Below are 11,955 nucleotides of genomic sequence, written 5' to 3'. Positions count from 1 at the left end.
AGTCTCCTTTCCTCCGAAGGGAGTATTGTATACAAAGGCCACTATAAAAACAAACTACAGCATCATCATAGTTGGAATAGAGAGTGGGGCCCAGAGAGCTTTATCTACTTAGCAAGTCCTACTCTGGCCTCCCCCAAAACATACTCCTCCAGCTACCCTGTTTATTATTCTTCAAATGTCATGACATCTCCAAGCATTAATTCATGTAATTATTTTTATATGAAAAGCCCTTTTCACATTGTGAATCTGAAAATAATTCTGACTTTTCTGGGTCCATCTTAAATAACATCACACTCATATGAAGCCCTCTTTTGTGGCCCTATCACACTTTTATCACGTATCAGTACTTCAAAACATGTATCACACTGCTGTACCATTAAAACTTCTAAAAAATTTAGCACAGTTAAATGCTGTTCTTAAAACATTCATATTCAATAGGTTCACTTTTAAAACCAACAGCTACATAGGGCAATACTGTGGTTAAATTTGGAAAAAACATAAAATCAAATAGAAATCCTGAATACTTCAAGTCTGGCCTAAGTTGATATCTCTCAATGATTACCTTAGTGGTACATGTGGCACGTAAGGGCTCGACAAGTCGGTCCAGCCTCTGTAGTACTGCACTAGGACAAAGGGTGGAGAGTCTCACCAACATGAGAAATGTTAGCATCTGGTAGGAATAAAAAAAGACAAAATTCCAAATTCTCACAAAGCTTTCAAAAGGAAAATGACTAGCATGTACCAGAAAGCTTCATTTTAATGTAATCTGCCATTTGGAATTACACAGATTTGTCAAACCTTAGCTGAGGAATTTTAGTCCCAAGTACTAATGAGACTTATAACATGATCCTATAGTACAGAAGTAGAAATGTGGTTCTCAGTCTTTGCTGCACATTAAGGTAAGGAGCTTTAGAAATATACCCATTCTTCAGCCATGTTCTGCAGAACAGTCCTAAAGACAGCCAATGAGAATTAGCCAAGACAAGGATGGAAAACCAAGTAAAACCTCCATGGATAGTAACTACAGTCCAATATTAAGAAAGACCAAAAAAGGTCACAGATTATACTTTGAATAGTATAAGCATAAATTTGTCTGGACTCTTCAAAGAAATGATCTAGGGATTATGCATTAGAAGCTAGCACACATCATTTCTTAGAATTTTCTACACATTTAGACTTTGATTTCTTCCTCCACTGAAAAGGTTACTCAATTTTTTTTTATGTCAACTGACATTACACTGCATCACTCATACTTCTGCATATTATAGTTTATAATACTAAAATTATGACAAGCAAACCAGTTTTTCTCTTAATAATTAAGAGAGTAAATTACAAACTTACTATAGTATCTTCTAAAACATTCTACAAGCAAGCACAAACATCTTACCTTAATATCATAATGGTCCTTCAAACCATCTTCAACATGATTTAAAAATTCAAAGATATCTAGTCTATCAAGACAACTGTCTAGAAGCGTGTACATACACTCAAAAGCTGCCTTTCTGATATCCAGTCCATCATCAACTGTATGCTTAAATGGACCCATTTCTACCTGTTGGAACAAAAAAGAATGTGTAGATATACTTAAAAGCAAAAGACCAGCTTAGATAAACAGTGTGTGATCTAACAAACTTACCTCTCTTATGAGTTCCTTCCTAACTTTTGTTTCATTGTAGAGATGTGGAAGAACAGCATCTAGAAGATCCCTTATTAATGATGGCTTATTATGCGCTGCTGAATTGAATGTGACCAAGGCTACTCTTCTTACATTCAAATCCGGGTCTTCCAACGTTTTTAGGAAATCACCTGAAAAATTACAAATAACACACAGTTATGGTAAGCTTAAATAAAATACACATTATATTTTTTTCTAAACTGATAGTATTTCATATTCTTCCATGACCCATACTGAAGAAATACCAATTATCAACAATAATAAACTATGTGAACTATACAGATAAGTATCTTTTGGCAACAGGTAAACTATCATATCTGATTCTGAGTGGATTTAAATGATAACCTATTCTTGGGACCTAGAATGCAATGGGTACAGCGTGAGAGCCCAAAAAAGTTGCCTGGTTAGTTTTACAGATACTTCATAAAGGCAGACATGTGATGGGAGTCAGCAGCCATAAGAACTAATCAATTGAATGAAACTTTGAGTTCAAAATTAGTACTTGCACTAAAAGCAACCGAAACAGAACTGAAAAACTGAGTTCAAAATAAGATAAAGAAGTTAAAGACAGATCCATTGCTGGATAAAGACGGAATACCATTACCAAGTATACAATTTATCAGATGATAAAAAGAAATGTGTCTCTAAAAGCCCTCTTTATTTCTGTCCTAAACGAGAAATATGTGAACTTGTAAGAGTTAAGAATTCAAAAGGAGGAAACGGAAACCTAATATAAGACAGACAACAAGGTAAAGAAAACACCTTGCTACTTTAAAAACAAGTCTGGTTGTTCTTGCAAATATGGAGAAGTGCAAAGATCTAAGGAGTCACACAGGTGGTGATCCAAATGCTTTACTTATCCACTGTATAACTTTTGGCAAGAGCCTGTTTTGCAGTTCATAAAATGAGAATTATAAACTTTTTATGGCTACTGAGCAAAATGAATAGCATGTATATTGTTGAACACAGTGCCTAGTACACACCTGGTTGTCACATGGAGTTATTGTTCATCATTATGTAACCTTAACTCTACCATCAGCAATCTTTTAGAATACACAGGGAAAAGACTTCTTTTTTCCAGAAGACTTGAATGTATTGTAACAACAATCGGAAAAAAGGAAGGACAGAAATACTTTAGATACCACAGATTGGTAAAATCAAGGTTGACTACCCAGGAGAGCTCTTATTACAAAAAAAAAAAAAAAAATGTAGCCAATAACTTGGTTTCAAAAAGAATAAATGTATCAGACTAAACCTCCTCACCCCTGTTTGCTTAGAATTACTAAGGCAGCAAATTATAATACTTTATTCTAAACATTATGTATCTGCTTTCAGAAAAGCATCTAAAATACTGCTATTATGATATACAAATGGGGACATGAACTACTATCAGTGGTCCCCAACTCCTTGGTTTAGAAATTGCAATTCTGAAAGATTCCTAGGTAGTTCTGATGTTCATACAGTCTCAAATAATACTGAACTACTATTATGCAAAGAGAGTGATAATCATCTGATCAAATAACTATACCAGTGATGCACACTGGCTGACTGTTGTCAGCCTGGAAAGATGTCTCTAGATACGTGGCACAGGTCTCTTCCCTGGTCCTACCTTGTATAATACCAAAAATGCAAATAAATATATCAAAGCAAAAAACAGATTAGGGGAACAAAGACAAGCATCTTCTGGCTGAGACTCTGTTTGTATTATTTCCAGGTCCACCAATTGTATGCATTTATCCTTGTGTGTCCCCTTACTCTGGAAAGGTAACCCCTCTCTCTTGAATTGTGCTTTTTCCCTTCTTCCCAATGCAGAATGGCATGAAACTGCAAAGCTTCTTTGGTATATTCCTCTGTACTTTCTCTGGTATCCCCACTTCTGACCTCAAGAAAGCACCAAACTGAGTTCTGAGGGCTTTGAGCTATTACCAACTCCAGGAAAACTGATCATGAAAACAAAACAAGTAAGTTATAAAGCCATGAAAAATAGTCCTAGAAGCTAATTCTTGTTCTTTCTTGGGAATCTCTGAGTTGTTTTAGTAATTAGCTCTACCCAAGTCTTTTTATTCTTAGGTTGTTTTCACCTTTCATATGGAAGTCTCCACAGAACACTTGGGAACTAGAGGGTTAAAAGTAGTAAGAGAAAACTGGGGATTCTAACAGCTAAAATGAGATTTGTATCTGGGAGGAAACTTCAGGCTGATCAGGTAGATTAAATCTTTTTCCTTTATCCTTTCAGTTATGTCATCCCTAAAATAGATTATCAAACATGTAGCTGACTCTAAAGATACCCTACTATATTTACCCTACTAATTTCAGGTATTTGCAAAACTATCTGGTAACAACTTCAAACAAAGGGACGAAAAAATATAAGAACATACATTATTAAGTACCTTTTTAATGAAATAATTACCAGAACCATAAAAGAATTTTAGTTCACTGGTGATATATTTTAGTTATTAAAATGATTAGTTTTTTTTAAAGTTAACTATTAAATAGTTATTCAATATGTTTATCTTTTTTTTTCTCTTACCTATGCAGTTCTTTAATAGTGGGTCAATAGGTTGTGGATGATCAGAAATAGTAAACTTCACAGCTGTAACAACTGAGCTTCGGGCATATGATGAGCCTAAATGAAAATAAACTGTAAGTCTATTTCAAGGCCACTAAAATCCATGGACATCTTTATCTTTTTCAAATGACTTCAAATAAAACTAGTGTTTTCAACTCCTTAAAATTCTCTTTGGCCAAGGGGGTATTTTTTATTGCTCTCAGGATACTACTAATAAAGCAAAGTTTACTCATCTTTTGAAACATAATCCCATTACATTTCAAAAGAAACAATTTCTTCTTTAAAGCAGAGGATTTGGCCTTAACACAAAAGAGAACTTAGTTAAATCCATAAATAGTTTGTCAGATCCTCAAGTTTTTTGTTAAAAAAGAAAGCAATTTCTAAGCATGAATGGCCATTAGGTTCTACTTAGTCTAAAAAGGTTGACACTGGTAAATCTGAAACTCTTCTTGAAGTTAAGTTCACCAATTACAGTATTATAATTACTACTAGCAAGCTCCTTGGGATATATTAATTCAAGAGAAATCTAATTATTCTCTTTAGCCCTTTTAAACAAAATGCCATTTGAATATGGCTCCTCTACATTATAACCTAAAGGCAATAGGTTCTGCATGTAACATGATACAGAAATGTTTTAATTTCTGTTAGGCAATTTCCAAGGTAACCAACTGCTAATATAATTTTTTTTAAATAAGAATCTAGATACCCACCTGATATCAAGTACCCCTTAAGCCGTGGAAGGAGAGTTTCTGGATCAATTAGAGTGAGTTTGCCTAGACATTCAGCAACAACATTTCTGGTTCCTTCTTCTGCACACTCACAGTGCTTCAGCAATAAGGCCCAGATGTTTTCAACATATGGTTTAAGGCCCCCCACCGATGCAGAGCTAATAATTTCCTTCAATGAATGAAGCAAAAGATACTGCCTTTTGGGTTGACTTGTTATTTCTTGCAAGACAAAAGGCAGATATTCAGGAAGGTTGCCCACACTAATGCTGCCTAATGCATAGGATGCAGCTGATTTGACTTCTTCACTAGGAGATGAGAAGGCGTCTAATATTACAGATTTCAGTTCCAGCTGCCCACTTAAGTCAATATGGTGCCCAACTTCTCCAAGAGAGAGCAGAGCTAAGAGGCGAATGGAATCTGTAGACCGCGAGTTCTTGACATCTTGAATAAACTGACCTACTACAGCTGGTCCTTCTTTTGGGCATGCTCGAGTAAGGGCGGCTACACATTTGGCAATGGAATAATAAGACTGCTTGTGGGTTAGAGCTGTGCTCTGAGAATACACTGGACCAGTCAGCATGCGCAACAAATCCATATATCCTAGATTATTTGTTCCAGTGACAACCAGAGCTTGGAAAAAGTCTAGCATAGCGCTAAGAGCTCCCCCCTGCAGTAAGGGTGATCTCACAAGTCCAATAAGTTCATTGAGAATGGACCCACTTATCTTTGAGAGGGAGGAGGGATACACTTTGGCCAGTGTGGTAAGAAAGCTGATAGCCATCTGTGAAACATGCATATCACTTTCACTGATAAGAGGTGGGAGCTCATCTAGAACTGCATCAATCATGGCAGCTGTTAAGCTGTCACTATAGTTTTTAATAAGAATATCTAGGGCAGAAAGGGTACCTAGTTTCAAAGCTCTCTGGTTTTTCCTGAGAAATGAAGCAAGGATAGGAACGCCTTCTCCCAGGACAGGCCTCAAATCTATCTTCAAAGGCGACCCAGCAATCAGTGTTAGTGCCTTCACTGTAGTTAGCCGGGTAATTTCGTTCTTTAGTCTCTCCAAGAAAATCTGAAGTGTATTCGGCAAGTCAGAACCCAAATTGTCTCCAAGGTTGCAAATAATTTGTCCCATACAGGAAATAGCCCTTTCCTTGACTTCCTGATCAATGTCAGCTGCTTTTAACCTCTTAATGGTGCAGGTAAATAGATCTTTGATATAAGGAGTTGCATCAAATGAGGAAGGCTGATCTAAAGGACGAATTACTTTGACAAGCTGCTGAGTAACAAGAAGTGCTTCGGATGTAATCTTGTAAAATGGGTCTCCAACACAAGCCACTACTGGAGGGACCAAGGCCTGAACATGAGGATGGAAGACTTGAGGAGAGTGGTTACAGAGGATTACATACAGACATGACAAAGCATCAATCTTCAAATTAGATGAGCTTGATTTATCATTCAGTGAGAAAATGATTCCTAAAAAGCCAACAAAAAAAAAATCCAGTAATTTTTATGCAGTTTTATTTAAGAAAAAATTAAAAACTAATCTCTAAAATACTGCTAAGTTCCCACTTCATCACATAATTCCACAAGCTATAAATATTAGAGACAGAAATTTTAGGTATTCAAGGTGGTTCTATGAAAAATTTAGTTCAATGTACAAATTAAGTTGTCATAAATTATCCTTCTGAAGGAAATAATTATTTAAGCTTATCTAGGTCTTAATCAAGTCCCCGAAGTGATTTACTTTTTTTTCCATACCTGGTACAAGTACAGGAATGTGCTGTGTTAGGGCCCCAGGTAACACATTGACCAGTTCAGTTAACATATTAAAGCAGCACTGGCGGGTCTTCACACTTTTTTCTTTCATCTGTTTGTGCAGCGCTTTAACAATGCTGGGAACCTGTAATTACCACATGCTCATTAGCTGGTTCAGCTGTTTCCTCAGTACAGTTAACACAAATTACAGGAGATGGGGAGAAAGACAATTTATCTTTTTGATTAAGTTCCTAATTTTGCTATATGTTAACAAGACTGTTAGATACAAACTTTGTTGCATCTATTACATATGTTCTCTTGTAACTGTATATAAATAAGAAAATAGAAAAAGCTATCATTAGCTTTCTACAGAGCAACAATCTTCCCTGAAGAACTGTTAATTATGAAATGTACAAGGCTAAATTAAAAAGGAAACTAACCAAATAATAAATTTCAACCAAAATTTTAGGAGTATAATTGATAAATGGTTTTTTGAACCAAAAAAGCACAGATAAACATTAAAGGAAAAAAGACAAATTAAGGGAAGAGAAACCATTAAACAGGTCCTTGTTTTTGCTTTTAGTTTGCTGTTACAGTTGAAAAAACCACACTTCATATGTAGCTACAAGCAGCAGTGGTATGATTCAGACATCTAATTCTAAACTTTCTAATGTTTGGTTAGTAAAACCTAAATCAGATATTTACTAATAAATCTTATGGACGCCAGGATACAGACACATCTCTATCAAATAATGAACTGAGAACCAGAGAAAAAAATAAAGCACCCATGTAATCCATCATCGCATCTTCAGAAATTCCATGGTTTTAACTGGCTTCTTTTTGCTTATTTAACTGCTTATGTCCTACATACACTTCATCTAGTTTTCTTCTACAATTAATCTCCAATGTTCACCCTTAAATTTACCACAAATTTTTTTAGTTTGTATTATTTGAAAACAAGCTAGATATAGTATGTACATCCCCCTTCCCTTGTTTAGTTCTTGAATCCCTTTCAATATTCATTTTGTAATTTGTAACAATGGACAAAACATACCCCACAGGGCTGCTGTACGGATTATGTATAAGACAGAAGAAAAATGTTTAGGATGTACTAAATATTTGATAAATGGGAGCTATACAGCTCTAAGGTTTAGGATCTCAGAAAAGATGTCCTAAAGTGAAAAATATGTGTCTTTTACACTGAAGTATCACTGACATACAATCTTATGTTGGTTTCAAATATACAACACAGTGGTTCAACAGTTATCTGTATTATTAAATCCTTATCCCCTTCTAGTGCTGTTACTATCTATCAAACGTAGTAAGATATTACAGAATTACTGCCTGTGTTCTCCATGCTGTACTACCATCTCCGTGACCAACTTATATTGTGATTGCGAATTATTGTGCCCCTTTATCCCCCTCACACACCCACCCCCAACTGGCCCCAACCCCTCCCTCTTGGTAACCACTAGGTTAATTCTCAGTGTCTACGTATCTGCTGCTAGAAAAATATGCATCTTACTAATAAGAGCTGACATACTGAAGTACTTACTGTGCAAGAGACACTACACTAAAAGCTTACATAAATCATTTCATCTCTCACTACCTTGGGTAGACAATTCTAAATAAACCCTTACTACAAATGAAGAAAAGTGAGGTTTAATAAAAATCACTAAATAACTTGTCCAAGACCACACAGATAAATTAGTAGTGAAGCTAGCTATAAACATAAGTACCCGGGCACCACAGCCCTAAGACTTTTCCACTGATATCAAACATAAAGATTACTGAATCTTAATTAATATTATCTATCCAGTAAAATCAAGAGTACTCAATCAGAACTATTTATAAACCATAAATTATTATACAAACATAATACTCCCGAACTTTATTCCTCTGAAGATATTCTGGAACTCACATTTCCAAATAAGAACACAATTTTAAAAGATCACATTTACTAGCATGACTTCCAAAACCACACTTTTAAACCAACCTGACTCTGAAGCATTGTTAAAGGTGTTTCTCCTTGTTCCATTGCATCAGGGTCACACAGCCAGCTCTGTACAGGACGAGTTTGCTTCAAAAGGGAAAGGTATGCATGAAAAACATCTGCCTTTACATTCTCTTCACGTTCTTTAAATCTGGCTATCAGTGCAGGAGAGACAGTCTTGTAGAATTCTGGAAGCATTTCATGCCTTGTGCTAACCACAGCATCCAAGCACTTAGCACCTGCACGTCTCACTTTCCAACTCATGTCATCATCGTCACTGTATTCATCATCACTCCCTAAAGAGGTAATGTGAACAGGCTATTAATCATTAAGTAAAGATTGTCATTTAATACAGAAAGTGAACTGATATTCTTGAGTAAGACAGTTTTCTAACTTTTCACTAACATATACAGCAATGGGTAAGTTTAAAAAGAACTAGAACTTATAACAGCTGCAGAGTTTACTTATACAAATTTCACATAAATTAACCTCTGAAGAAAAATGAGCATGATTGTATTTTTTATTGTCTTATCTTTTTTATTTTTTATTTTTATTTTGATATCATTAATGTACAATTAATTGAACACTATGGTTACTAGACTCCCCCATTATCAAGTTCCCCCCACATACCCTATTAGTCACTGTACATCAGCGTAGTAAGATGTTACAGAATCACTACTTGTCTTCTCTGTATATACTGCCTTTCCCGTGTCCCCTCCCCCATGCTACATTATGTGTGCTAATCATAATGCCCCTTTTTCCCACTTATCCCTCCCTTCCCACCCATCCTCCCCAGTCCTTTTCCCTTTGGTAACTGTTTGTCCATTCTTGGGTTCTGTGATTCTGCTGCTGTTTTGTTCCTTCAGTTTTTCCTTTGTTCTTATACTCCACAGATAAGTGAAATCATTTGGTACTTGTCTTTCTCCGCCTGGCTTATTTCACTGAGCAGAATACTCTCTAGCTACATCCATGTTGTTGCAAATGGTAGGATTTGTTTTCTTCTTATGGCTGAATAATATTCCATTGTGTATATGTATCACCTCTTCTTTATCCATTCATCTACTGATGGACACTTAGGTTGCTTCCAAATCTTGGCTATTGTAAATAGTGCTGTGATAAACATAGGGGTGCATCTGTCTTTTTCAAACTGGGCTGCTGCATTCCTAGGGTAAATTCCTAGAAGTGGAATTCCTGGGTCAAATGGTATTTCTATTTTTAGTTTTTTTAGCAACCTCCATACTGCTTTCTACAATGGTTGAACTAATTTAAATTCCCACTAGCAGTGTAGGAGGGTTCCCCTTTCTCCACATCCTCGCCAACATTTGTTGTTGTTTGTCTTTTGGATGTTGGCCATGCTAACTGGTGTGAGGTGATGTCTCATTGTGGTTTTAATTTGCATTTCTCTGATGATTAGTGAGGTGGAGCATCTTTTCATGTGTCTGTTGGCCATCTGAATTTCTTCTTTGGAGAAGTGTCTATTCAGTTTCTCTGCCCATTTTTAATTGGCTTATTTGCTTTTTGTTTGTTGAGGTGCGTGAGCTCTTTATATAATTTACATGTCAACCCCTTATCAGATACGTCATTTATGAATATATTCTCCAATACCGTAGGATGTCTTTTTGTTCTACTGATGGTGACCTTTGCTGTACAGAAGCTTTTTACTTTGATATAGTCCCACTTGTTAACTTTTGTTCTTGTTTCCCTTACCCAGGGAGAAATGTTCATGAAGAAGTTGTTCATGTTTATGTCCAAGACATTTTTGCCTATATTTTTTCCAAAGAGTTTTATGTCATGACTTACGTTCAGGTCTTTGATCCATTTTGAGTTTACTCTTGTGTATGGGGTTAGACAGTAATCCAGTTTCATTCTCTTACATGTAGCTGTCCAGTTTTGCCAACACCAGCTGCTGAAGAGTGTGTCATTTCCCCAATGTATATCCATGGCTCCTTTAGCGGATATTAATTGACCATATATACTTGGGTTTATATCTGGGCTCTCTAGTCTGTTCCACTAGTCTATGGGTCTGTTCTTCTGCCAGTACCAAATTGTCTTGATTACTGTGGCTTTGTAGTAGAGCTTGAAGTTGGGGAGTGTAATTCCCCCTGCTTTATTCTTCCTTCTCAGGATTGCTTTGACTGTTCGGGGTCTTTTGTGGTTCCATACGAATTTTAGAACTATTTGCTCTAGTTCATTGAAGAATACTGTTGGTATTTTGATGGGGATTGCACTGAATCTGTAGATTGCTTTAGGTAGGACGGCCATTTTGACGATATTAATTCTTCCTATCCATTAGCACAGGATGTGTTTCTATTTATTGGTATCTTTAAATTCTCTCATGAGTGTCTTGTAGATTTCAGAGTATAGGTCTTTCACTTCCTTGGTTAGGTTTATTCCTAGGTATTTTATTCTTTTTGATGCAATTGTGAATGAATTGTTTTCCTGATTTCTCTTTCTGCTAGTTCATCGTTAGTGTATAGGAATGCAACAGATATCTGTGTATTAATTTTGTATCCAGCAACTTTGTGAATTCAGATATTAGATCTTGTAGTTTTGGAGCGGATTCTTTAGGGTTTTTTATGTACAATATCATTTCATCTGCAAACAAGGACAGTCTGACTTCTTCCTTGCCAATCTGGATGCCTTTTATTTATTTCTTTTTTTTTTTTGAGGCATACAGATGTTTTATTCATGGTTGACATACTCAGCCTTGTGTAAGATCGTGTTATCCATACAAAGATTATTTGAAAGAAGAAAGGAGTTTAGCAAGGATACAGGATACATGAACACTATATAAAAATCATGGGCATGTTTACATATTAATAAAAAATAACTGTAAATTGAAATTGACAAAAAATACCATTTACAATAACATCAAAATATATGGAATACCAGAAGGTAAATTTGGCAGAAAAATGTGCAAGGGCAGCATATGAAAAATTACAAAACATTGTAGAAAGAAATTTTTAAAATCCAACTAAATGGATATACATAAACCAATAAGAACAGAGCTCTTTAAATGTTACAGGTTTGTAATCTTTTATTTTTTATTTTATTTTTTTATTTTGTTATCATTAATCTACAATTACATGAAGAACATTATGTTTACTAGGCTCTTCCCTGCCCCAAGTCCCCCCCAAAACCCCATTACAGTCACTGTCCATCAGCATAGTAAGATGTTGTAGAAACATTACTTGTCTTCTCTGTGTTGCACAGCCCTCCCCTTTTCCCCACC

The 11,955-nt window shown here is 35.7% G+C and overlaps 1 protein-coding gene across 1 annotated transcript in view; it reads right to left on the bottom strand.

The window, feature by feature from the left end:
- CAND1 (cullin associated and neddylation dissociated 1) overlaps positions 1-11,955 on the bottom strand; it is a 67,681-nt gene that overhangs the window by 5,969 nt on the left and 49,757 nt on the right. The window contains exons 8-14 of the mRNA XM_017657608.3: positions 8,727-9,019; positions 6,734-6,875; positions 4,955-6,448; positions 4,206-4,301; positions 1,637-1,806; positions 1,388-1,552; positions 563-670 (exon numbers count right to left, since the gene is read on the bottom strand). Of these exons, the coding sequence (XP_017513097.1) occupies positions 563-670; positions 1,388-1,552; positions 1,637-1,806; positions 4,206-4,301; positions 4,955-6,448; positions 6,734-6,875; positions 8,727-9,019 (2,468 nt within the window). The remainder of the gene's footprint in view (positions 1-562; positions 671-1,387; positions 1,553-1,636; positions 1,807-4,205; positions 4,302-4,954; positions 6,449-6,733; positions 6,876-8,726; positions 9,020-11,955) is intronic.

This window comes from Manis javanica, chromosome 10 (assembly GCF_040802235.1).
Source record: "Manis javanica isolate MJ-LG chromosome 10, MJ_LKY, whole genome shotgun sequence".
NCBI classification, from domain to species: Eukaryota; Metazoa; Chordata; class Mammalia; order Pholidota; family Manidae; genus Manis; species Manis javanica.
This window is presented reverse-complemented; position numbering and strand designations above follow the sequence as displayed.